The sequence below is a fragment of the Barbus barbus genome (assembly GCF_936440315.1).
Source record: "Barbus barbus genome assembly, chromosome: 20".
Taxonomy (NCBI): domain Eukaryota; kingdom Metazoa; phylum Chordata; class Actinopteri; order Cypriniformes; family Cyprinidae; genus Barbus; species Barbus barbus.
This window is the reverse complement of record NC_136748.1, coordinates 10,574,040-10,600,171: the sequence shown is the minus strand read 5'-3', so window position 1 is coordinate 10,600,171 and position 26,132 is coordinate 10,574,040. Positions and strand designations below refer to the sequence as shown.

General features: G+C 37.9%; 1 protein-coding gene across 2 annotated transcripts in view; it reads left to right on the top strand.

Annotated features, from left to right (window-relative positions):
• Nucleotides 1–717: 717 nt before the first annotated feature.
• Nucleotides 718–26,132, top strand: part of LOC306886437 (protein Daple) — a 57,481-nt gene continuing 32,066 nt past the window's right edge. For both annotated transcript variants that reach the window (XM_079443539.1, XM_079443540.1), the window contains exons 1-4: nt 718–1,169; nt 2,136–2,236; nt 5,158–5,266; nt 24,398–24,467. In XM_079443539.1, coding sequence (XP_079299665.1) covers nt 1,110–1,169; nt 2,136–2,236; nt 5,158–5,266; nt 24,398–24,467 — 340 coding nt within the window. In that variant the 5' untranslated portion in view covers nt 718–1,109. The remainder of the gene's footprint in view (nt 1,170–2,135; nt 2,237–5,157; nt 5,267–24,397; nt 24,468–26,132) is intronic.

Sequence of the window (26,132 nt, the reverse complement as noted above, 5' to 3'; positions counted from 1 at the left end):
CACACAATTGTGCAATTAATGAATACGCTGCAGCTGAAGTTCACCATATTTATCTTGCGTATTTTGATTGATATTAGCTACCCTGGATGTGTTGTGATAAGCAAAACGTAACATTCAGGGATGTTTATAGACATATTTGTGAATGTGATGCATGTATACATCAAAGTGAAAATTAAGTGCATTTCCAACTCTGAACTCAGTCCGCAAGTAAATTCGGTTATTAAATAAACAAATAGCAAAACGAGTTGTGCGGTGTCCCCACCACTTTTCAAAGCAAAGTTACGCCACTGAATCTACAGTAATCGATGAACCAACGACAAAAACATGTTTTATTTTTTATTTTTTTTAAAGTTGCATATAAAATTTGACAAAAAAAAAACAGGGGCACATGACGCTACTGATTCATGATGACCTTTTATAAATCAATGCTTCGAGCGTTAATCCGGCGTGTGATAATAGTCCAAAGAGGATTCATAAAAGCACGGAAGTGTGCGAAACAAAGTGTACATTTTCAAAATATACAAAAACATAAATTGTACCTGCTGAGGGTGCCATCGAGCCGCACAGTTTAGGAGTAGTTGTCCCGACAACAGTTTGGGCTGTTGGTTACGTCATTTTGAACGAAACCCAGTACTCACAAGCCTGCTATTGGTCGGTTTACTAGCACCCGCCTGTGGATCCGCGCAGCTGATTGGCTGTTGAGCACGTCGCTCTCTTGTGCTGTTCGTGCGCGTGCAGGTTGAATGCGCGGCGACAAAGTAACTCCAGCACTCGCTGAGAGTAAATGGAGACAAGTTGAACTTTAATCGCGCAAGTCCGCATAGACTGCAGCGTTTTATTTTTTATGAAGCCGTAACCTTTCTCTATTGGGATTGCAAGTCATTTCAAAATTTTAAAACTGTTAACGTTACCTCAAAGGATGTCTTTTTATTTCCAGATGGATTTGATTGGCGTCCCCTGCATTGTTCTGCTGCGGACAGTAATATGGAGTACATAAAGCCTTAGAGGAATCCGACGCACTTTGTTTTATATTTATTTCTTTAGACGCATCTTCAGTTGCAAAGAAATTTAACTCTTGCGTGGAAGTTTTCGTGTTGTTTCCCCCCAAAATGGATATTACAGTGTCTGAACTCATGTCTAGCTTCATGGATTCGCCGCTTGTGGTTTGGGTAAGTCACAGACATGATGGCACCTGCTGTGTGCGGAGTTTGTGTTTGTTGTGTAGTTTGTTTAGCAGCGGCCAGTGACAGTGCAAACCTGAGCAGGATGCTCTATGTTTGTCTCAAACCTACTGGAAAGAGACTAACATGCTTTTCATTTAGCAGATTTGTATGAGCGTATTAAAATTTTGCTTAAAAAAAAGTTGTATTTTTATTTTGTACATATTTTATTCTATATCTTTTCTCTACTTATGTAAGATACGTTTTAAAATTATATATTTGTGTGTGTGTATATATATATATATATATATATATATATATATATATATATATATATATATATATATATATAAATAAATATACATTTAATTTGTTTATAATGTAACAAATATGATTTATTATTATATTATTATTTGTTAGTTTCAAATATTTTATATATATATATATATATGTATATAAATAAATAAATAAACCCCACTAGGTAGAAATGTTTTTAAACCTGTACACACAACAGCTTAACATTAGTACATTTTGTGAGCATGCTTCATTCTACACGAAGAGTTTAATGACAGGGTTTGGCAAACTTTCAGAACTTTCTCTGACCCCCTTACCCTGACCTCTGTGTCCTGTTTGGCTGTGCTTTCTCTGACCACTGTGTTTCCAACTCGTACGTCACCATGTTAACCCACATTAGACGATCATCAACACTCCCATGTTGACTTGTGCTGTTCCATGATACTGTATAACATCGAAAGAAACATAAACACACACACAGTAATTGGCGGACGGTTATTTTTAGTTTTTAGAGTTGAACACAGACTGTTTGACAAACAATATTTACTTAGTATTTAATAAAAAGTATCTCTTTGTACACTCTGCAGTTCAGTTCTGAAACAGAAAGCATGCTTGTGCAGCTGTGAGTGCATCCTGTCATGATATGACTACCTAGTACCTACTTTATTTGATTTTTTACAGGTCAAGACTTTTGGACCCCTTGGGACCAGTTCAGAAGACAAGCTCTCCATGTTCATGGATTTAGTGGATGGTGTCTTTCTCCATAAGATAATGACACACATGTGAGTGACAGACACAGAACTGTGTGTGTGTGTGTGTGTGTGTGTGACTGTGCCTACATGCTGCAATCTAGCAGCTGTTATGGGCCTATCTTTTTTCATTAGAAACCACATCCTATCCTTTCCTGCCTGCCATCCAACTGTGCAGACACTCAATCCGAATCTTCACGCTCAGATCAGTTTTGTTCCTCTTCCATAATTAGGGTGTTAATAAAGGGTCTCCGGCTGATTTGGGGCTGTACTTTGCCAAGAGTTTCAAGGTCATGTGTAACATCAGTTTGCAAGCATGCAGTATAAATTTCAGCCACGTCTGACTGAATGTTAGGCCACGGAAGTTTCGGTTAGCTCAAGCTGTAACCTCAGCTAACAGGTGACTAGGCAGCAGCACTGTCGCGTGTGAGTCTTACTAATGAACAAGGAAATCTCTTCTTTTGAGAGTATTTGTATCATGCAAAGCAGCTCATTACACATTTTGAAACCTCGAGTTTATGCATCCGATTGAGCTTTATAAAACACTGTTTTCGACTTCTTGAAGCCACTGCATCAGCATTGTCCTTTAACCTACTTTTATTCTAGAAGCTTTGCCGACCTCGCTGCCTTAATCAGGGGCTTAAACACTAGACCTCTTCAGACAAAGGAAATATTTTCTCTATACATGGGGGTGGGGGGGGGGTATGTCTGGTAGGAGGATGACACATGTACTGTATTAGCTGTCCTCAGACACTCTTGTCACTGTCCTCGATAGATTATTGTACCCTGGTGTCATGTTCTCTGCGTGTCATGTCACTTAGGGCATGGACTGCATCAGTTTTATTTCTCTAATTCCCTTAAAATCAACATGAAATGGCATTTGGAACCCATTCTACTTTCCTAATGTGAATGAATTCAGTAAGTCAGCATGAAATCAAATCTTATGATTTTAATGCAATATTGTAGTGTTCATTATAAATTATTTATCCATGCATATTATTTAATATAAACATCAATGTCCCCTCACAACAGTGTCTTTTTATGATATGTCTATTGATGCAAGGACTGGCCAATATCTCCTCACTTCCATTTATTTATATGAGATTGCAACAGTTAGCAATTTTTCTCATTTTGAGAATGTTTCACTCGCATATGCAATGGAGAAGAAAAGATAATCACAATTTCCATTTCATGTCGATGTAAAGATGAGGAAAAAACTTAGCTAGCTGAAAAACAAATTGTATAAAAAAAAATTAAAATGACTAAAAGTAAAACAAAGAAACTAAAGCTTAAAATAAAATGAAAATGAAAAGTGAAAATATTAAGTAAAATCTATAATATTATCTATATAAATTAACACTAGCCAAGTTTTTCTAAGCTCTTCCTAAGAAACATTAGTAAGATAGGTCTAAGGAAAAAATATAAAGAAACATTTGATCAGGGTCAAGTGAACACAAAACCAGACTATTTATTTACTAATTACCTAGTTGATTATAGTTTGGCAACCTAAAAATTACCTAGCATATATGTGAGCTTAAAAGATAATAAAAGAATAATGTTACAAGAATAATAAATCTTGTACATCGTTAGTATGAAGACTCCCATACTCCGGTGTCCAGTGTATTTCCACTGAACCATTACAAATGAATGGAGACGTGGAATGTTGAGGGCAATGTACACACTGCTCCTTTCTCCTCACCCACATCCATTTTTAATGTGCCCACACCCGTATGCCTGTAGCAAACTGATAGCCTTGACGGTGTATTCATGCACCAGGTATGCAGTAACACCATCGCTGTTATGCTAACGCATCCCATCTGGCAGATGTCCTCTGCATGCACCCTATCGGTCTTCCCTTGACTTTTACTAAACAATCATTGTTTTTCCAACCACGCTGTCAGTTGTAATATCCATGCCCGTAAAATGCCACAAAAAGTGAAACTCAATGCAGTGTTCTTGGCTTCAGGCAACAGAAAACGGTTGAGCCAGACAGCAGAGGAAAAAAGAAAACTGACCCTGATCTTTTAAGGTTCTTTCACTTGCAAGTGGGAATTTGTGGGCCAAGCTGGCAGAATTTGCATGCCATTCTCACAAAACAAATGTAAATGAGGATCGCACAAACAGAGTCTATGTAGGACCTCAGAACCAAGACCAGGACCCACTTACTGGCTTCGACCTTTACATCCAATGACCCAGTCCAGTGATATGAAAGCCTAATTACTTGTTATATTAGAAGAACTTTGAATTTTTTGATGATGTAAAGGATATAGTTTATTCAGAACAAGGATTTGTTTGTAATGCAAGAAAGAAAAAAAAATCTATATGCAAAGTAATGCAATGTTCTGATATATTGATGTGCAAAACTATGTATCTTATAAATCAAGTTTTTAGCATTAATGACAGATCATTCAGAATGCTTTTTGTTGTTTTGGAAACATTCCTACTAAATATAAATAAGAATAAAAGATCAAAGATTAGAATAAAAGGGCAAAAATTATTTTTTTATTGTTTACCTGTGAAAATAGTGAGAGAGATATGTTGCATTCGGAAAGAGACATGAGAAATTCCAAATGTAGGCAAGTGGAGTAATTCATGATATATTGATAAAGTTTAAGAGAAAGTCAAGAAACTGCAACACACAATTTTTGTATTGTTAATTAGATTAAAAATATGAACCAAGATATTTATTACTTGCAAAATGAAAGTAAAAATGAATAAAACACAGCTCAGTTTATGAAAGTGATGGATGATGATTATTTGTCTTGGTTGAATGACTAGTCGACTGATCTTGAAGAAATCATATGTATAATTGGGTTCACCAACCGTTAAAAAGTAAACTAGTCGACCCCACTAATTAACTAGGTTGTTGAATGATAGTCAAACATCCTGCCCAGCCTTTAAAAAAGTGCTTATGTGAGATTTTCAAAAGTACTCTTGTTGCTCTTGGTCCACAGAGACCCAAGCCCCATGAATCAGCGAGTCAACAAACAAGTCAACAATGATGTCAACCTGAGAATACAGAACCTCAACACTGTCATCCGACACATCAAAAACTACTACCAGGTGAGATCTTTTCCTCCATGTCCTGTTGCAACGGGAAAAGTACTTCCTGATCACAATTTTTTTTAAAGACAGCATTGTGTATGTGTGTGATTGTATTAAGTGCCAGACAGCAGCTGGTATCTGCAGACATAAGGTGGTGATTCCGGTTTTGTAAATTTACATTTAGTCATTTGGCAGACGCTTTTATCCAAAGCGACTTACAATTGGGGATGATACAGAACTTAATAGGTAGCCAGTGCAGAGACTGTAAAATTGGGGTAATATGATCATATTTTCTTGAACTGGTAAGAACTCTAGCCGCTGCATTTTGGACTCTCTGTAGCTTGTTAAGATGCAGGACAACCACCTAGCAGTGCATTACTAGTCCAGTCTAGAGGTCATGAATGCCTGAACTAGCTTTTCTGCATCAGAAACAGGTAGCATGTTTCGAAGCTTGGCAATGTTTCTAAGATGGAAGAATGCTGTTTTTGTAACATGGGAAATATGATTTTCAAAGGACAAGTTGCTGTCTAATATAACACCCAGATTTTTGACTTTAGAGGACGTAACAGTACATCCATCTAGTTGCAAATTGTAATCCAAGAGATTTTGTGTATTGTGTTTTGGTTCAATAAGTAATATCTCTGTCTTATCTGAATTTAATAGGAGGAAATTATTGGTCATCCAATCTTTTTAATTTTTTTACACAATCTATTAGCTTAGATCGTTGAGAAGTTTCATCTGGTCTTGTTGAGATATATAATTGAGTATCATCAGCATAACAATGAAAACTATTCCCATATTTTCTAATAATATTACCAAGGGGCAACATGTATATTGAAAATAGCAGAGGACCTAGGACAGATCCTTGTGGTACTCCATACTTTACTGGTGATAATTGAGATGACTCCCCATTTAAATGAACAAAGTGGTAGCGATCGGACAGGTAGGATCTAAACCATCTTAAAGCCTGCCCTTGAATACCATTATATTTTTGTAATCGATCTATTAGTATGTCATGGTATATAGTGTCGAACGCAGCACTAAGATCAAGTAATACTAGCAATGAGATGCAGCCTTGGTCGGAAGCAAGAAGCAAGTCATTTGTAATTTTAACAAGTGCAGTTTCTGTACTATGGTGAGGCCTGAAACCTGACTGAAATTCTTCATAGAGAATTTTTTTGCAAGAAGGAGCAAAATTGAGCAGACACAACTATTTCTAAAATTTTAGACATAAACAGAAGATTTGAAATGGGTCTGTAATTTGCCAGTTCATTAGAATCTAGTTGTGGTTTCTTAAGAGGCTTAATAACTGCCAGCTTGAATGGTTTTAGGATGTGACCTAAAGATAACGATGAGTTAATAATATTGAGAAGCGGTTTTTCTGCTACGGGTAACAACTCTTTCAGTAATTTAGTAGGTACAGGATCTAATAAACATGTTGTTGGTTTAGATGCACTGATAAGTTTATTTAGCTCTTCCTGTCCTATAGCTGTAAAGCACTGCAGTTTTTCTTTGGGTGCAATGAATGAAGCTGAAATACTAGACGCAGTAGAATATGCATTTGTTATTGTATTTCTGATGTTATTTATTTTATCAGTAAAGAAATTCATAAAGTCATTACTATTAAACTGTGAGGGAATATTTAGATCGGGTGGTGTCTGTTTATTTGTTAATCTAGCCACTGTGCTAAATAAAAACCTTGAATTGTTTTAGAAAGTATTTTATATGGATGTTCATTGGGATAATATAAGAGTGAGAATGGTTTGCAAGACCTGAGACGAAGGTGGTTGAAAGTTTTTACGAGAGACTGTAGTCATAATCATAGTAATTATTGTGAAGAAAACAGGGAGACATGAAAGGACAAGGTCTTTCTCAACATCATATTAGAGAAAATATAGCATTGACTCATATTTCTGGTCTCACAGAAAACAGTTCTCACTCACAATGACTGCTGTTTTTATGTTGTTGGTTCTGGGAGTTGAAATCTTTTGATTGGTTTGGTTGGTTCTGGGCAGCGTCCCACCATCTGAGTAAGCGTTTGCCACATCTGACCCCCTTTTCTCTTGGCAGAGCGTCTCAGAAGCATTCCTGCTCAGACCTCACTGCTTTTCATCCCAACTTAGAAAAAGAAGACTGATTGTGTGTCAGTTGCTGGGAATTGTCTTGGTTTTCTGTTCACACTTGTTTATGAAAAAAAATGTAGATAAATCATTGGTTCACTCATTTTATTTCTGTAGATTTTTCTTTTTTCCAAACACTTTGAAGGATGAAACCAAATATTCTATACTGGGGTGTAAAAGTTTAGTGTTGGGTCCTAACCAAGTGTGATTCATGTTTGTTGTTTATTGTTAAGATACATGGGTACTCTTTCCTTGCTTATCACTTTATATTGTTAAATGATAGGACAGTTTATCATGGTTAGGACACTGTAAATAATGGGGGAGTATGGGGGAGGGGGTATCTGTGATGGTTATAGTCTTGTATTTTTGCCCTGCCCTACTTTTGCCATCCAACAGGTCCTTTCTTTGTCCAGTTTTAAATGAACACTCTGCAGTAGGCCAGCCGAGATATTAAAATAACTGATTAGTGTTATTATGTATTATTCAAGATGTTGGCAGTGTCAGAATGTAGTAATCATCCACAGTGCATCACCTCCAGTGATGGAAGGCCCCCTTAACCACATATTTGGCTTGGGTGGAGCTCAACTTAGTTTTTTTTATAGGTCACCCAATGGGCTCAGTAATAAGTAACTGAGAAGTTTGTGTTTATACAGAAGTGCCCTCACCTTGGCATAAAAAGCATTTTAACCAAGCACTTTAACTAGAAAAGGGGCTCTCAGTTGGATATCTTGAGTCAGCCTGGTAAAACTCAGCTTCTTAGTTAATATTCTTTGCACTGAATAAACATTTTGGGTTGTTTGTGGTGTTTGAAACTGTCCAGCAGTCTCAATTTCCTCATGTAGCTTGTCCAAGACTCACACTAAGTGCTCTGTCTCAGCCCAAGAGAAACTGTCCTATGTGACCCCGGAAATGGACTTCAGAAGGGCTACATTTGAGCATCTGATGTGGGTCAGCGCTCTGCTGAACAGAACCAGATGCCTTGTTTTATCCCGTGTTAATCGCTCCTCCTGAGACCCACATATGGGGGTCTAGATGGGGGAAGGGTCACTGTAATGTGAGAACTGAAACCCTCAGGAGCCCCTAAAATGCAGTCCTAAAGATATCAGGCTATTAGCCAAAGGAAATGCTTTTGTCATGCATAGCTCTCTCGCTTCAAATTAGGCCTGTTTGTTTTCTTCTAATGATTTAGGAGTTGGGTCATTAGCTCTTTGTTCAGTATCTTCTCACTTACACCCTTCTAAGCTATAGTGATCCCTCACAGACAACCTGGGCCCCAAGTACATAACACACAGATAAAAAATGAGGTGTCAACACTGAATCAGGAGACACAACAACCCTCTACGGACACCTTGGCAATTGAATCACCATTGGCTAGTTCATTTTTTAGTTTACTCGCCAGACTGATAATTCCATCCATCCATCCGTCCGTCCATATATGTTTGTAAAATGGTACAGCTTTTTAAATATCTGAAAGTACACTCTTAACATCAGTCAATCAAGCATTATAATATGACATTATGATAATCAAGTATTATTTAATGATCGAACTTTAGTAATTAGAATTAAAGCTTAGTAACCATGTATGAATTAACTGAATTTAGGACTGGTGGTGGTGCTTTTTAGTCATGTTTCTTTAAAAAAAAAAAAGGGAAAAAACAAACAATAATACTGATATGATGATAATACGAATTATGCTAATAAGAACAGTATAAAACGCACTAAGGATTAACGAGCTGCTGGATTCATGAATATTAATCAGGTTGTGTGCGTTCACTCGAACTGATTCGCTGAAATCAAAACAGGGACAATAGGTGAGCACCAGCCAATGAGATGCCGTTTGCGCATTACTTCCGCTCACTACCGGAAAATACAACAAAGAATATCGTTTACATGTAGCGCGTCAATTCTGCATGCATGTAAGGCTCTCTCTCTCTCTCTCTCTCTCTCTCTCTCACCAAAGCGACGGCGGGTCGTGCGCCTTTACACGAGGTCAAATACAGGTGCGCGCTGCGCATCCATTGAGATGAACTGAAAAACAGCACAAGATCGCTTGACGGAGAGCGAAACTCTGAAGAGCTCAGTCAGTGTAAAACATTTCTATGTTAAACTAATACTTAGCCTCCAACTCTCACACACTGGCGAGTAAAATCGGAGAATTTATTAGCCATTGGATAATATTAGAAATTTAGTCGCCCAGAGTTAAGATTAGTTGCATATGCGAGTGATTTACTCTCATTGTAGAGGGTTGCTCAATGTTATGGTTATGTGAATGGTTATTACCCGGAAATATTATATGGTTACTACATGGCTTGATAAGGAATCATTCTTTAAGGTTCCTTTAACAAGAGAACAACCAATTTATTATATTATACTATAAAATTTATTTTTATAACTTTTAAATGACAATGAATGTACAAATATATAAAATTACAAACAATGTAACATGTAAACAACAGTGCAATAAATTTGGCATCAGTTGAGGTTGAGACTTGCTGTTCTCCTAGCAGTATGTGCACAAGTATATAATATGCATGTATCTTTTTATCAATAAATTTGCATTCGGGTGCAACATAGCATCACATATGCGTCTGCTATGAAAATGTGTTGCCTTATTTGACACTTCATTGAAGTATCATATTTGGCTGATGATCAAAAACAACATTTTGTAACACAACAACATAAGGTGTGTAATTTTTTGATGCAGCCAAGTGGAGTTGAAAAGTAATGGTTAGCCTACTTCCAAAAACCTTTCGCAAATACTTCTGCTGCACCATTTTACATTGTTGGGATTGACTTCTGCTACATCTTAAAAATGTGACCTGTGACACCATTGTTAAAATCATTTTCAAAAACCATCAGTGAGATAGATACCAACACTAGCACCAGCCACACTATTGAATGCCAATAATCAATGATAAATATCTATACTGCTGCATAATCACAATCAATATTAGTGACAATATACCATTCATGAATAGAACTAATCAATTTGTTGTCTTCCTCATTCCATCAATTTGGATTGATTTGCAGAAATAACTGGAGCATTCTATTTGCGATCAACACAGAAATCTGAGATGAACTGACATTCTCTCTTTTTGCAAAGTGTTTTCTCTCTCCGCTATAAACTACATTGTGTCTGAGTGTCAACAGTGGTCTCAGCCACTGTGTACAGACATGGCCCAGGAGGCCAGTTAGATAAGCGGGCGGTTGTAGACTGGTCTTTTATGCTCATGTGAACAAGTTGAACAAAGTTATCCATTTCTAAAAAGATCTATAAACTGGAAAATAATTGTTGACATGAAGGGTAAAATAACACATCGTCTGAGCATGTTTATGTGGCAGCAGCACAGGAAGTGAGTGTGATAAAGGAAGATGCATACAAATTTAGTGATTAATTAGTGGTATTTGCTAAAGCAAGTCTTGGCTTTTCTACTGCTTGTACTATTTCATCACCCGTAAGCCAGAGTATTAAACTTTGGTGGATTTTTGTTCCACCCTGTTTATGCTAGAAACATGAATGATAGCTGAAATCATGAGGCTTATTAAGGAGAGGTGTGCTTAATTTGCTTAGCCTTAAGACTTAAATTTTTTTGCCTGAAGAACAATAAGATTTGCAACCAATACTCTTAGACTTTCAGTAAATGAAAACTGAGCCATGTCAGAACCAGAAACCAATTGCATTGGGGAATAGAGAGTGGAAAGTTTCCCAAGCAATATGAAGACCAGCAAGAATATTTCAAATCGAAAAACCTTCTAGACTGTTTATGTAGTCACATGAAGTACAAAGCACTGGTTGCTCAAGTCAGTGGAAATGCAGCTTCACTTCCAAATCTCCCCAACCAGGAACTGGCACCAGTACCATTTTTGTGGAAAAGGGGTGTCAGAACATCTTAGCAGTAGATTAGCAAGACCCCTGGCAACCACCCAACACACCCAGGCATTGTGGAGCCAAGTTTTGCACAAATATTTACCTTAGAAGCAGTATTTTAAACCAGATTTGTCAAGATTGTGGGAGTGACTAAAGATGGTCTTAATTGGTTGTCTTTGGACATGTGATCATGTGTTTCTGGACTTAGGGGTGGGCGATATGGCACAAATATATCACGATCCTTTTTTAGAAATATCACGATTCACGATTCTTTATCATGTTGGTTTTTCTATTTTGCAAGTTGTTTGAGAATTACAGCCAAACTAATTTCTCTATTATAAAGACAAAGCCTTTCAAGGAAACAAAATCTAAAAAAGAATGGTGGATATTTAGACCAAAGTGGGCGAAGATAAAAAATCTTTCTCATTATTATATCTGTTATTAAAAAATTAGAAGAAAGATACGCATTACAAATACACAATATACAAATAAAACAGAGTGTTTTATTTTCAGGTACAATAGGTGTATTTAGCAGGAGCAATCAAGAAACTGAATGAACAAATATAAAAATAAAACACTATATATATTGATTCCTATTAAAGCAACTGTATTTAATTTTTCTGTCAAGAGTAGTGAGTGATTTTTCTCTGTGTTTTGGTATTTTATTAATATTAAAGGAATAATGTTTTTTTTATATACCATCATTTACTCACTAAAAAGGTGTTTTAAACCTAAATGAGTTTCTTTCTTCTGCTGAAAATAAATGCTGTTTTGAAGAATGTGGAAGTCCACAGCAACTTCCATTATAATGTTTTTCCCTACTACCAAAATACAGTGTGGACCAGCAACTGTTTGGTTACCCACAATCTTCAAAATATCTTTTTTTGTGTTCAGCACAAGAAATAAATTAATACAGGTTTGGGACAATGTGAGTGAGTAAATAATGGCAGAAATAAAAATTTTAGGGTGAACTATCCCTTTAATGACAGTCGGCAGCATGTTTAATACTGTCTCTTTAAGAGCTGAACGTATCTAATAAACAGGCATGTGTCCGTTTTTCTTTCAGCTGTTTACTTTCATTTTAGACATACCCAACTGAGCCTATACATAAACCTTGTGTGTTTTGACAGTATTAGTGCTAAAGATAACTTAAGTAATCAGGCGCTGTTTAACAGGTTTTTTTAGTGCGCGTGCTTCGGGTGTACATGGTAAGAAAAAGTGCACCTCAGAACAGCACGTGAATGAAACGTTTAACCAGTGAGACTTTAAAGCACATGCAAATAATGTACTTTTGTGATTGCGAATAAGTGCAGTGTCCTGTGAGAGTAACTACCGCTGAGTTAACACTGAATGTATGTGACGTTGAACAGTGTATTGATACGGTGGCGCCAGAACTGCAGCTGATAGAATGTGCGCTGTAGCACAATACTATGATATTTCTTCAAAAGCGGATCGTGACAACATTTTTATCGTCCACGATCAAAAATCGTCATGTCGCACACCCCTACGTGGACTATTGCAGCCTGGGTAGATCAAAAACAACATCCTCTTAAGTCTGGATCCCACAGATCAATGACAGGCACTGGAATGACTACCTGACTTGTGATCTGAGCTCTGTAAATATTTTCACACGTGGTGAATGTCTGTCTCGCTTTTGGTTTTGAAAGAGATTCCAGATCTCCAGTGCCGAATGCAAATATGATGCATTCTCCCACCTTAGCCTAGATTTATGTTTAAGCTTAAACCCTAACACTGGGTGATTTAATCTACACTGACCATTTTTGCCCTAGTTTTATCAAGGAATTGAGAATGTATAATAATCCGTTCGGACTGTAGGTTGGAGTTCACAGTTCCAGTGTCACACTTTCTGCTCTCCCCAATTAGATTAGCTCTAAAATGACTCTGTGTTTGCTAACCAGAAAGCATCCCACCACAGAGATCAGGGCTACAGACAGTGGGAACAATGGACCTCTGGGGGAGGGGAGGTGTAGTATGTTGGTTCCTCCCTGCCTATTGTCTGGAGAGCAAATCGTTGTGAGCATGAGCTCCTGTAAGCCGACTCTTCTCAGAGCTGGAACATGAGATATGTGGCCTTGCTGGGCCCCTGATCTGCCCAGGGCCCGTGCCTAATGAACCGCAGTGCACCGCAACAATGCATAACATCATGTTAGAACATCCATCCAAAGCTGTTTTGTTTTAGAATTTGGATCTAATTGGTTCATTTGAAAATGTTACACACAACTCTGGCTGAAAGTTTGTCTTGGACAATGACGTGCCAACTGTTTTTGTTTCTGAATTAGTTTTGAGGGCTGCTCCCTTCACCTGCTCTTTTCAGCCAGACTAACAGTTTGAGAGTTCCCCGCTGGTCTGTAAGTGGTTGCATTCCTCAGGTCCACATGCAATATTGTAAAAGCAAAACCCCCTCTTGTCTTTGCTATTGCTGCATGTACAACTTCGCAGTTTGATTCAGTTAGCTGCCATAGCTTAAAGGATGTGGTTAAGACTCATTTGTAGAATTTGTGCATAACCGTCACGCAAGCCCTATAAACGAGGACAGTCATGTGTTGAATTGGCATTCCTCACACACATGGCGGGTTTTTACAGGTTTCACCGTGGCTCTCAAAGATGGGAGGTGTCTCTTTGAGTTAGCCTGCTAGCTCTTTGTTCTACTGTTTGCTTGCGTACAGTGGTGATGACATGGCCATTCCCAGAGGTGTACAGTTTCCCTTTTGCCGTATGCGTGAGCAGCCCTAGAGGCATCTTTGCCTCTCACGGTTTAATTTCTGCATGATATGCTTCACTCCAGTATTTCTCTCAGACACACATGAACATACATTCTCTCTTGTTCATTACCTTTATAAGACGTGTGTTTGTCACTGAACACAGGAAACCCGCTCCAGAGACCGGCTGCTGTGGGAAACCCAAAAACAAAGCCTCCTGGACTACTTTAAAGCTTTTTTATTCTCATACCCTCTCCATCCCATATTCTCTGCCTCTCTTTCTCATCTCTGCCAGCACTGAACAGTTACAAGATACAAAGTACACAAAAAGTTACAGTCACTTGTTCATTTACTTGCCCAAAGATTTCCAAGCTAGTAGAGAGGAACATTTGCTACAGCAGACTTTGGCACAGCATGTTTTCATGTGTTTAGCGAGATCATAAGTTCACTCACTGTGCAAAAATATGGAGACTAGGTTTAGGAAAGGCTGTAATGTAAAATCCGAATGAGGTAACTCGGGCAAATAGTCATGATCATGCTGCCTTTAACTCTTTCTGGGAATTTCCTTCTTGGAAGTTGTAATTATTATATAAGGAGTTATTTTCTTTTTCACTTGCATTTTTAGTGCTAGTGCAACAAAATTAAGAGCAAAGGAGACATATTACACTGTGTTCTGACCAGGTATGATGCAACAAGATTCTAGCAGTTTGTTTGTCCACACTGAATGCAAAAATGGGGAATGATGCAATTGCAGTTTACCGCCAGTCAAAATATATACCTTCTGTTTGCATAGTTTCTTAACTCGCAATGCTCTACTACACCATTGTAAAATCGTACGTTGAATTTCATCACCTCCATGATGCTTCACTACACAGCATGCTATTAATGGTTTTCCTAGTGCAACTTGAGTTTTATCGCAGTCATGGAAGGGCAAACTCCTGATTAACAAGGAAGATACATATTAGGACACGATGATAGGCGTGTAATTGACACTTAATCTGTGTATGTTATCATTCATGTGCCGCCACAGAGAATTATTGGAAATGTGTAGGTATTTGACAAACTGGCTAAAGTAGGCCTAGTATTTTCTTCTGGATATTCCTCATCAACAGTAAACAAAAAGTTAAGTTTTGAACCCTACTTTTTTGTTGGCGTTGTACATTATGCGTCATCATTCTGTTGTTGTTTATGGACATAGTGCTCATTTTATATGATGCTTTTGTGCATATATGAGGTCATGGCTGACCCTGCAATGTTTTAGAGCAGATTTTTATTTCTGTTTCTCTATTGTCGGTCCTTGTTTTTGCTCCAGATAACTCTAGACTGAATGTTTCTCTATTAGCTGCCATATGGAGCAGTTCTAGCCTTCCATGTGTCTTTGGACATCTGTTGCTTCCAAATGTGACACATGTAGCAAAAATGTCGTCTCCGTGGGTCTCTGGTCAAAGATCAAGCTGTCTTTAAAAGGTAATGATTGACCCCCCCCCCCCCCAAACCAAGATCCTTTTGGACAAGCCAAGAAGTCTCTTCCGCTGGGGTGTATTGTTAGTCTAGGCTGCTTGGAGACTACATCTACCCAGATTTGATCCAGCTGCTGTGGTGGTCACTCTACCTTTCTAGAATGGGACAGAAGTGGGAGGAGGTTCCACTAGGCTGCTTTTATTTAATGGAGAATTGGGGGAAAGAGGGAGGTGGTGTGGCACTCTAGGTCAATTAGAGTTGCCAGGGAGTCTGGAATGCCCCTCTCTCCCTTCTGTCCCTGCTGTTGCTCTCAGAGTTAATAGGAAGTGTCCACACATACAGAGCCTGTAGAAATTAGGTTTTCCATTCTGAAGTTCTGTTTTCTTGGGTTTAAAAAGTTACCTGCCTGAATACAGTATGCGTTATGCTTTGCTGTTCTTTGTGATCTTACAGTGCTTTGTGGAGGTATCACGCTATGAGATTTCTGATAACAGGAAGTGGCGACATGACTTCTGACTGATGTATCACATGGCAGCAGTGCTCACCTGTACTCTTTGTGTACAGTTTGCTCACTTGTTAGCTGCTGATATTAATGCTCCTCTGTTTGGACACTAGTTGATGTCTTGGTCTTTATGTGGTTTCCAGCTTTTATGACTCCCCACATTCTTCCAATAGAATGTTGAATAGGGACTCAAATTGCACATCCTACATCAGAAACAATGTGAATGGAACAGAAAAAGAACCAAAGGTTCAGTTCTAAACATGAAGAACAACAGAATTCCTTTGAAATGTCCCTCAGAGGGATACACAAAATACTGGTTATTGGGCAGTGTTCAAATAAAAATGAAACACTGCAAACTAAAAATGAGTTATTTTTAATGCTTCAAGTTGGCATATACTGAATAAATATATGGATATTACAATTTAAGATTTTCTAAAGACTACATTTACGTGATCAGATTATTAGTGTTTTGAAGAATAAAAGTTGGCATGAAATGAAAATTCTGTTTTTGTAGATACTTGTCATATATCTTATTGTGAATGATTCATCCATGAATATGATTAATTTTTTTGACCTGAAATAACTTAACTTGATTTTCTGGTAAAAATGCCAGACTTCTTCCTGGTGATGTATCTGTCGAAAACAATCTGTAATATCAGCTCATAGCCGATATGATACCATATTGTGTATCCTATCTCATAAGGTGTAGTTGTTGCTTGGGTTTAAAACATTTTTGCATCAGTATATTTATGTCTGTACATAGTGTTTTTGGAGCTTTTGAAAACATGGCATTCTGACAATATAAAGAGATTCTAGTATAGTAGTCAATATTCTAATATTGCCTGCTGTGTTTTGACTGGAACTTTGTGGATTGGGCTTATTTTAAGTCTGGCTAACATGTGGTTGTGTGTTCATGTACAAAACTGTAGTCAACGTGTGGTTTACTCCACAATAGAGTGAATATAGAACACTGGGCCACTGAGTAGAGACCGAAATGGAGCCACAATTTTGTGAAATTGACCCTCTCTTTCAATAACACAAACAGGCATAAATAGACATAGACACTTTGTATATGACCATGTTCACCACAGCCCTGGGTGAACATGTGGCATGACCTGGTCTGGTGAATTAGATATTGATCATTTGTGGGCTTCTCCATTGCATATTAAGTGAAGAGCCCTCAGGCACAACTGCAATATGGGTCACTGCAACATAGAAGATCTCATCTGAAGAGGACCACCATGACCATTGGTCAGCCCCTATTTGGGAACAGTATAGCCTACTTGTGGCAATTGTTACTATGGGTTTGCCTGACTTTTAAACTGTCACTTTTTCCCAGTTGCAAAGAGACATTGAGCCTCAAGCACCATTGCTTCCTCCTCTTTATGCAAATCTTGTGAATGCAAAAGACCACTGAAAAATAGGCTAATCACAACATAACACCGACTGTGACGTTACAGTCAGGATCACTAATAGTTACGCCCCCAACATTTGCATATGTTACCCACCCATATTCTATGCCAGCCGAACCTGCACAGCCGAATCATCAGAAATTCTGCAGGTATTGTGAAGAAACAAGCGAGGACAACAGCGAAAATGGCAGATCATGGAATTAAATGTTATGTTCCAGGCTGTGCAGGGGATGTGAAGTGCAGGGATGGGTTGGTGTCTGTATTCAGAAAGGCACGGAAACCAAATAACGCATTCTAATAAAATAACGTGAGCCACTAAAGGGACATGGTTAGCTCCTTGTTAGCGGTAGCCTGTTACCTTATAGTACATAATATTTCACTTACCACATGAACAGAGTCAGAAGAGGTGACTGAGGATGATGGCGAATGATTTACAGATCCTGAGCACCACTGACAAGCATCTGATCTTGTAAAATGTGTGGTAAGTGCTGCTGCTCCATAGTATAAACAGAGTACGTGTGATAGCGAATCTCGAAAGTGAAACTAAAAAGAGATCGTGCATTTGAAAGCAGTTTCAATGCCCAGCATGTTAATAGGGGCTCCCTGATGCCTGCGAGACTAAAAGCCTGCTCTTTTAATTAAAAAAAATATGAAACCCGTTCTAAAGCACTCTACTGGTAAACTGAGTGTAATAGCATTGCAATTATTATTGAATGGTTGCACTGTTATGCTACAAAATTCCGGATTTGTTCAGATTTTCAATCTAAAAACAAGATCATGGTTTAGTGAAATAAGCCTTCTGTGTAAGTTTGTTTATTGTCCAGTAGCAGGGACCGGCTCTAAGATTCTCTTGTTTCTTGTGTGAAATACTCTTGTGTTTCCTCATTCCTGTATCTGTGCTGGCTGTCTCAGAATGGAACACAATAGCACTGAATACTCCTGTTACTCATTTCTATTCATCTGAGCTTGGCCTGTTCTAGTCATGTTTGTATTGCGATAAACATGAATGGTCATTTTGCTCTGAATTTATACCATCAATCCAAATATTTACTTTCTAATCCAAAATAACATGCTCGCAGTCTGAGACCATTTTGGTTTCTGATATTGTCTAATTCGGCAGATTAGAATTTGTTAATGAAGCTTGATGTTCTTTGAGGCACTAGGCGCTTTGCTGCTCCACAGAAGTCAGTAGGAGAAGCATGATTGGCAGTAGTGTGTCGATGCCAGAGCTCCATCACTGCTGTGCTATTGATTATTACTACTAGAGAGCGGTCCCGTTGCTGTCTCTACCCCCACAGCCCTATTCTCCCTCCATCCTTTCATCTCGGCTGAAGAGCTCTTTTTATCTTTGTTTATTCATCAATACAGTCCCAGATTTCATGGGCTGAGTCCTTTAAGAATTGCACTAAATGTCAAATATTTTTGATAATTACTCTAAAATATAGAATAGAATAGAAGGTTAAAAAGAGCAGCATTTATTTAAAATAGATTTTTTTATAACAACGTAAAAGTCTTGACTGTCATTTTGGGTCAATTTTATGCATTTTTGCTGAATAAAATTAGCAGTTTCTTTAAAATTGTGCTGACTCCAATCCTTTGTGCAGTAGTGCATAACATATCTTAAAGGAGTAGTTCACCCAAAAATTAAAATTACCCTATGATTTACTCACCCTCAAGCCATCCTATGTGTATATTATTTTTTCCTTCAAACAAATAGTCAGAGTTGCATTAAAAAATGTCCTGGCTCTTCCAGTCTTTAACGTAGAACGTAGGCCTAGCCTATATTTATTTTTCTGTAAAATAACATGCACTGATGAAACATGGACAATAAGAGCAAGAACATTTATTAAGAAAGTAAATTAGGTTAATTTTGTTTTTATGTCAAAAACATTCTGAATGCCAACTCATGCTCCCAGTATATAGATAATTATCGTGTGTTGACCACACTGACCTGTAATGCTGAACCCAGCAGGGTTTGGGCAGATACCAGTGTGTACCTCAATGAATACAGCCCCAGAGCCAAAGATCTCCTGTCCTACTTTACCTTTCAGGCATTGTTCCACACAGCAACAGAGGAAATGACCTCAGGAAAGTTTCTGTGAAACTTTCCAACTATTCTGAGCAGTTGCACAATAACTTCATGAGACATATGCCAAACCACAATTTTTTTGTGGGTGTTCCTGTGGCGTAATAAAGCATGAAGGTGCTGAGGTTATCTTTGTTGTCCTGATTTTACAGAGGAACATGCCACTTGAATACTGAGTGAAGTTTAGGAGGCTGGCAAAACCAACACTCCCATATTTCCTCAGTGTGAAATCAAATTTGGCTCTTTTTGCTTTTGCGTTTTCTCCATTTTATAGAATTTTGTGTTCCTTTTTAATAGTCATTTGGTTTTCAAATGGCTTTAGAAAGAATGAGTCTTTTAACAAACGCCTAGTTGGCATTGTGATATGGATACGTGCCCATCAATAATTTACTTCAGGCAGGTAGTTTTCGGTAATAATGTAATTGCAGGCCCAGGCCGGTGTTGTCTTGCTATTTTCTGCTTTGATGAAAAGTTATCTTTGTGGTGACATTACATTCTTCCCTGTTTTGTTGTGTATTTGCAGTAGTTTCTACAGTTGTAATGTATCTGAAATAGTGTAGGCACCTTAAGTTCCCTAAGCCCATCTCTGTCAGACAAGAAGCGTTAACTGATCCTTCATTGTTTTTTCCATCCTCAGCTGTTAGTTGAAACCAGATACTAACGCTGGCACGAAATCTATTAATTAGCCTGCTTGAATTTAGCAGCGCAGAAATGATCAGGTTAACTGGCAATTAACGAATATGTTTATGGAGAGAACGCTTAATGTGACACTACTGTACACACCCTGTCGCAGTGCAGCTGTCGAATCAAACACCATAAAGAGAATTTTTCCCCCTCTCAGGTTGAAACGTGCTCCTTTATGTAATTATACACACCAGACTGGCTGTCAGTCAGAAACACTTAGGTTTCTTCCCAGAGTGCTTTGCTTGTTCCATTGTGCATAGTTATCTCAGAAGTGGTCTTGCATCAGTGGTCATGAAAATACAGGAATGACAAGACTAGTTCAGTGGATTTTAAGGTTTGTCTTGCGTTTAGTGAAAAGAAATAAACATTAAAATTTTTTACATGTTGATATGCAAAGAGCAGGGTAGCTGATGTAACGGCGATGTATAAATGCATTGCAAAATAATAGACTTTCTGAAATTAGTAGTTCACCAAAAAGGAAAACTCTTACTAGGGCTGTGACGGTGGTAGATTTTTACCACCGTGGTGATAATATATACATTTTGAAACAAAACAATAAATAAATGCAGGCATGACTCAAACATCTTTTAATAAACGTACATGGTTATTTTAGCACTTCCGTCCGTGAACATGGCAACACGCAGCCTGCAAAACACCAGGCTATCAAAGAAATAATACAGTTAAGAAAGTCGCCTAAATAAGTAACATTAGCCTAAATAATTCATAACTTCATTCACATGCTTGAAAATCTGCATTGGCCTGATAACAATTAGAACGTAAACACTAATGCTTAAGCCTACCTTGGCTTTTATATAATGTTAGATTTTAAATTCCTTGACAGAAAAACAAACATGTTGATATTGTCCGGTTTAAGCAGGGCCGGCACCAAGGGGGGGCATTCGTGGGCCGTTCCCCCCCAAACGAGTAACTGTGCCCGCCACTTTCCATCCTTTCCCCTCCTCGCTGAACGTGATCGATTTCGAAAGCGAAAGTGAAACCGATAAAACAGCGCACATAAGAAAGCAATTGCACGCTTTAGCGAGCGTCAGCAACTGCACGCGATCACAGATTGCACGCACGCTTCCCACCTGGACCGAACACCCCCACCCACCCCACACCACCACACACACACAACGTGATTTGTGCCCCCCCCCCCCGAAATTCAAATGCCCCCCTGATGGAGGTGCCCCGGCTCCGGCTTTAAGGGAGGACCTCATTGGTGTTACGATGTTTCCAGCCGCACTGAACACGCATAGTGTCTTCGCTGGCCTCCTCTCACAAATAGCAACTGGAAACGGCTCTTGAGATATGAAGTGCTCGCCCATTTAACACTTTAAGCTGGGCTCACACTACAGGAGTTTTTAAAACAGATTATGAAATCTGGCTGGAGCACACACATAAGGAGAATCTTCGCAGATTTTCTTCCCTCAAATCTTAAACATGCACACACTCTGTTAGCTACTGACTCAAATGTCTCTCTTTGCACATGTACAGTATTTGTGAAGCATTCGTATAGTATATATATATATATATTAGTATACTTATAGTTAAATCTGTCAGTAGGTTAGTAGTGTATAGGTTTACAGTGTTTATTTACTTCACTGTTGTATGTCTGTATTTATGTAGCACCGTGGTCCTGCGAGACACGACATTTCGTTCCACTGTATGTATACAATAAAGCTCAACATGAACTTGATATCAGTGCAGACTAGCTACTTATTTAAAGTCTTCTGAATTTAAGTCATTATTCTCCATCGTAGTTTACAAATACCATTTCAACTTGCATAGGACTATATTTGTATGAAGCAAGAAAGGGTTTGTTCCAATTACGATGTCCATAATATCAAAAGATATGCGTTCTCGTGTCATGTATCTCATAATAATTCAAAGAGTTTGTCAGTCAATTATCCTGTTTATCACTAGAAAATATTAAAATTGATGTGTTGAAAGTCCTCGCTGCAGCGCTCTACATATGTATATGTAGAGTTTTGGGTTTGTTACTTTTGAAGTATTCTCAGTGTTTGTGAATGAGCATGTGTGAGAAGACAGCAGTAAAGAAAGGAAAACTGGCAGGCCTCTGTTTTGACAAAGGCAGTGTGGTCTGGCCCCGGCCTCAGCTGGGCTGGCTCTGTTATACTAGATGAGGGTCGCGTCTCCGTTGGTCTCTGCACACAAAGACCTCCCCTGGGAGTCAATCCTCTGAGAAGGAGATGGAGTTGTCAGCAGGGGGTCCAGGACTGATGATGTCAAATGGGATAGCACACTTTCTCATTCGCTGTGTAGCCATGCATTTGGGTGAGAGTGTGTGTCCATTTGCTTACTGCATTGCTTCACTTTGTTGAACCTGGGATGTGCAGAACTACATATTTTGCAGATTGAATAGTTAGTGGGCTGCCTGTCTAATCAGGCCTCTATAATCAGGATGGTTTACACTATTTTTTTCTGTTCAAAAACAGCCAGAAGAACCACAATGGAATGGAAAGAAAAAATCTAGGGTAAACATACACTGTAAAAAAAAAAAAAAAAAAAAAGTTGAGCCAACTTAAGGCAACCAGCTTCAGCAGATTTTTTTAGTTTTCTCAACTTGTTGTTTTAAGTTTATACAACAAAGTTGAGAATCTCCTACAAAAATAAATTGAGAGAACTCAAAAATCTGCTGAAGCTTAAAATTTTAAGTTGGCTCAATTTTAATTTTTTTTACAGTGTACCTATTAATCTCACCAAAATCTACAGAGACAGTTTTAGTGCAGAAGATATTGGTTTCAGTACAAAAAGTTGTTAAAATAAAATATTAATCTCTCACACAAAAATATTTAATTTTATTTTAAATGACAAAAGCATTTCAATTAATATATACATCATTAAATCATACACACTGAAGTTGTGTGTGTTGTTTTCGTAGTAGTATACCCTTTAAGCTCACCTTAAAATTAAATGAAATCTTAAAAAATTACAGCACTGTAAAACTACAGACCAGCAATAAACTGTCAATTTATAATATTATGGATGTAAAAGTACAAGCCAGTAATGCCTGTGAAGTATTATGTTAGCGTAGCACACAATCTTATACAGCTAGTCCGCTAACTGTGTTCTGTAGCATCTGCGCTGTGCTGCTAAAACTATCTTTTGGATTTAATGTAATTATTTCCCACATCCAAGTTCCAGATTATAATATGCAAAGTCTGAACATTAATCTCTTAATTTTACAATAAGTAGTGAAACTTACCCAAAATAAAGGCTTAATCATCTAAAAAACACACATTTAAGCGGCTCCTCTTTTGGTGAAAGTTTTTAGACGGCTTTCAAAATGGCCGCTAGACAGTGTGAACACATGGAGACACATATCTCCGTATGCAATGATCTGATTGACTTGAAATTGTAGGAGGTATATAGTAACAAACATATAAATTGGTTGAAACATCAAGTGGGATAATAATTTTTTTTTTTTTTTTATAATCTGATCTCAAAAATGGAAGTGTGCTTAATGGGTATGCGAGCTTAATAGGTACGTTTACCCTACATGTGTTTTTAAAACTTGGACTATTTTTAGTCATTATGGAATAGTAGGAAAATGTATGTAATATACAAGTAATGTGTGAAATAAAATGTAATGTTTCATGTGAAAAAAAGCTTATATACATATATGGATTCCCCTCATGATCTGTGGGAAAGTTTTCAGAAATGATTCTGAGAAATAGTTTCTTGTCAGTTGCACAGAAACAATAAATTGGGTATGTAATTTTGTCAGTGATTTCAGTGCTCTTATCTAAGTGTGTTTTGGAATGAAGGGTTTGGTCAATTGGACCTGTTTGGTCTTGTCCTTTGTGTACTTTGCTGAGCTTAGTTACCCTGGAGGCCATTGTGTCTGAAGTCAAGTCCATTTTTACATGGGCATACGTGCAGTTCTGCATATCTTGACATTTATGCCCTCAATTCTGGATGGCACTTTTTTTCCTTATGATTTAAAAAATATATATATCGCCTCGCTCATATTTCACCCGTATGCTGGAATTTGATGTTCCCCACCCGAGACATGCCTTGTCTAGGACCGTTAATGTTTCCCATTTCCAGTTTGATTTCCTGCCTTTCTGTTTGTAAGTAGGAGTTTCCTGTTCCCACGTTACCAGCGACCCTGTATTAGGTCCTCGCCCCAAATATTGACACCCGTCCATCTCCTGGGCTGGCTGCCATCTTGAACCATGCCTCCTTCGCCTCTTTTTACACAGGTCAAATGTTTAGTGTGCCATCACAGTGGTCTGCCTGTTTACAGTGAGCATGTTTTCTGTTTTCTCTCAGGAGCATCTTCAGCAGCTTATCCTCATGAACTTGCCCAATGTGTTGGCCATCGCCAAGGACCCATTATCAGGTATTGCTTATATATTGTAAATAAGACACTAGATCATTCTACAAAATAGGTGTCTTTCCAGTGAATTTTAAGTGAACTTTTAAATTCTTTCAGACATATAATGTTTTAAGAAAATGCACTGTGCCATCTCAAGCTAAATTAAATCATTTGTTAAAAAAAATATAAAAAATAAAACTGGAATACATGTTAGGATGCATACTGTACTGTAAGCCTTCATAAAGCTAACAGAATCGATGGTAACAGGGTTGATAGTTTTATAGTTTAGTTGGAAATTAGGCCTATAAGATTAAAAAAATATGTATGGTTCATTTTAGAAAAATAATTTATTGCTGGTTTTTCTACAAAATCCATTTTTCAATTCTTTACTAGCAAAATCATGGTAACAGGGTTGACATTTTTAGATTACGTTAAAAAACCAAACAAGACATAATAAAGGGATAAAGGAATACTTTAACTCCTTCAAGTGTTTGCCCGTTGAAAATGCCTATGAGACAAAAATATTTATTTATATATTTATTTATTAAATGTGCAAGAAGAAATTGGAAAACAAGAAGGGGATTTTTTTTTTAATAAACCTACTGGGTTTTTATTTAGAGAATGTTTGTATTAATGTATTATAAAAGTTAGCATCAGCTATTCATTGCTTCTTATTACACATTTACACGCACATTATATGATAACACTCATTCTGTAGAATCACCCCACTTTCAGCATTCTTACATTTTCTTTCTATTTGTATCAGTTGCTGTATCTTCATTATAGTCACTATAATCGCTATAACCTACTACCACGTTTAATTGTGCACCAAAGTAAAACGCACGCCCTGCTGAACAAACCTCCTCATTCATCACCTCACACACACACTCCAGCCTTCTTAAACACCCTCTCACCTTCTGATACGGGGTGCGCGGACAGGGTTCAGGGAAGGAAACGCGTGTTGTGGACCTTGTAATGACAGGAGCAACGGAAAAAGGCTGGAGGAAGCTTTTTGTGACCAAGCCCAGGCCTGAGCGCTGACTTTGGATCCTGCTGTTGACAGTAGAAAACAGCTATGTCGGAAATCATGTCCGGAGCTATAGTCAATTATAGTGTTTTTTTTTTTTTTGTCATTATACAAAAAATTTTACTGTGTAGAATGCTGGAATGCTTGCGATCAGAATCAAGTAATAAAATATTTAAAATTAAAGATCTAAAGTAGTGCTGTCAAACGAATAATCGCGATTAATCGCATCCAAAATAAAAGTTTTTGTTTGCATTATATATGAAGAGTTAATTTGCAAAAATCACATAAACGCCACTTTAAAAAAAAATAATTATTGCCGTGCATTATTCTCCACATATAGCACGATCTGAACCCTAAACACATTTTGTCAAAAAAGCCTATATTGTCCACTTTCAAGGCATCGCGAGTTCACGTTTTACAGCAGAAGCCGACAAGCGCCCTTGTTGTTTTTGAACAGAAGCCGATTAATCCATTTTAGTGAATCAGCGCGCTGTATTCAGGGCAGGTGACAAGGTTACTTTCACTTTGAAAAGACATGTTAGCTGAGAGGAGTTTCATCAAAGCTGACTAAAAGTGATTGAGGATGGATAATTTGACGAACTTGATGAACCTGTGATATCTTCTCCATGGCGAAAAAGGAAAATAAAAGCTGAAACGTTTTC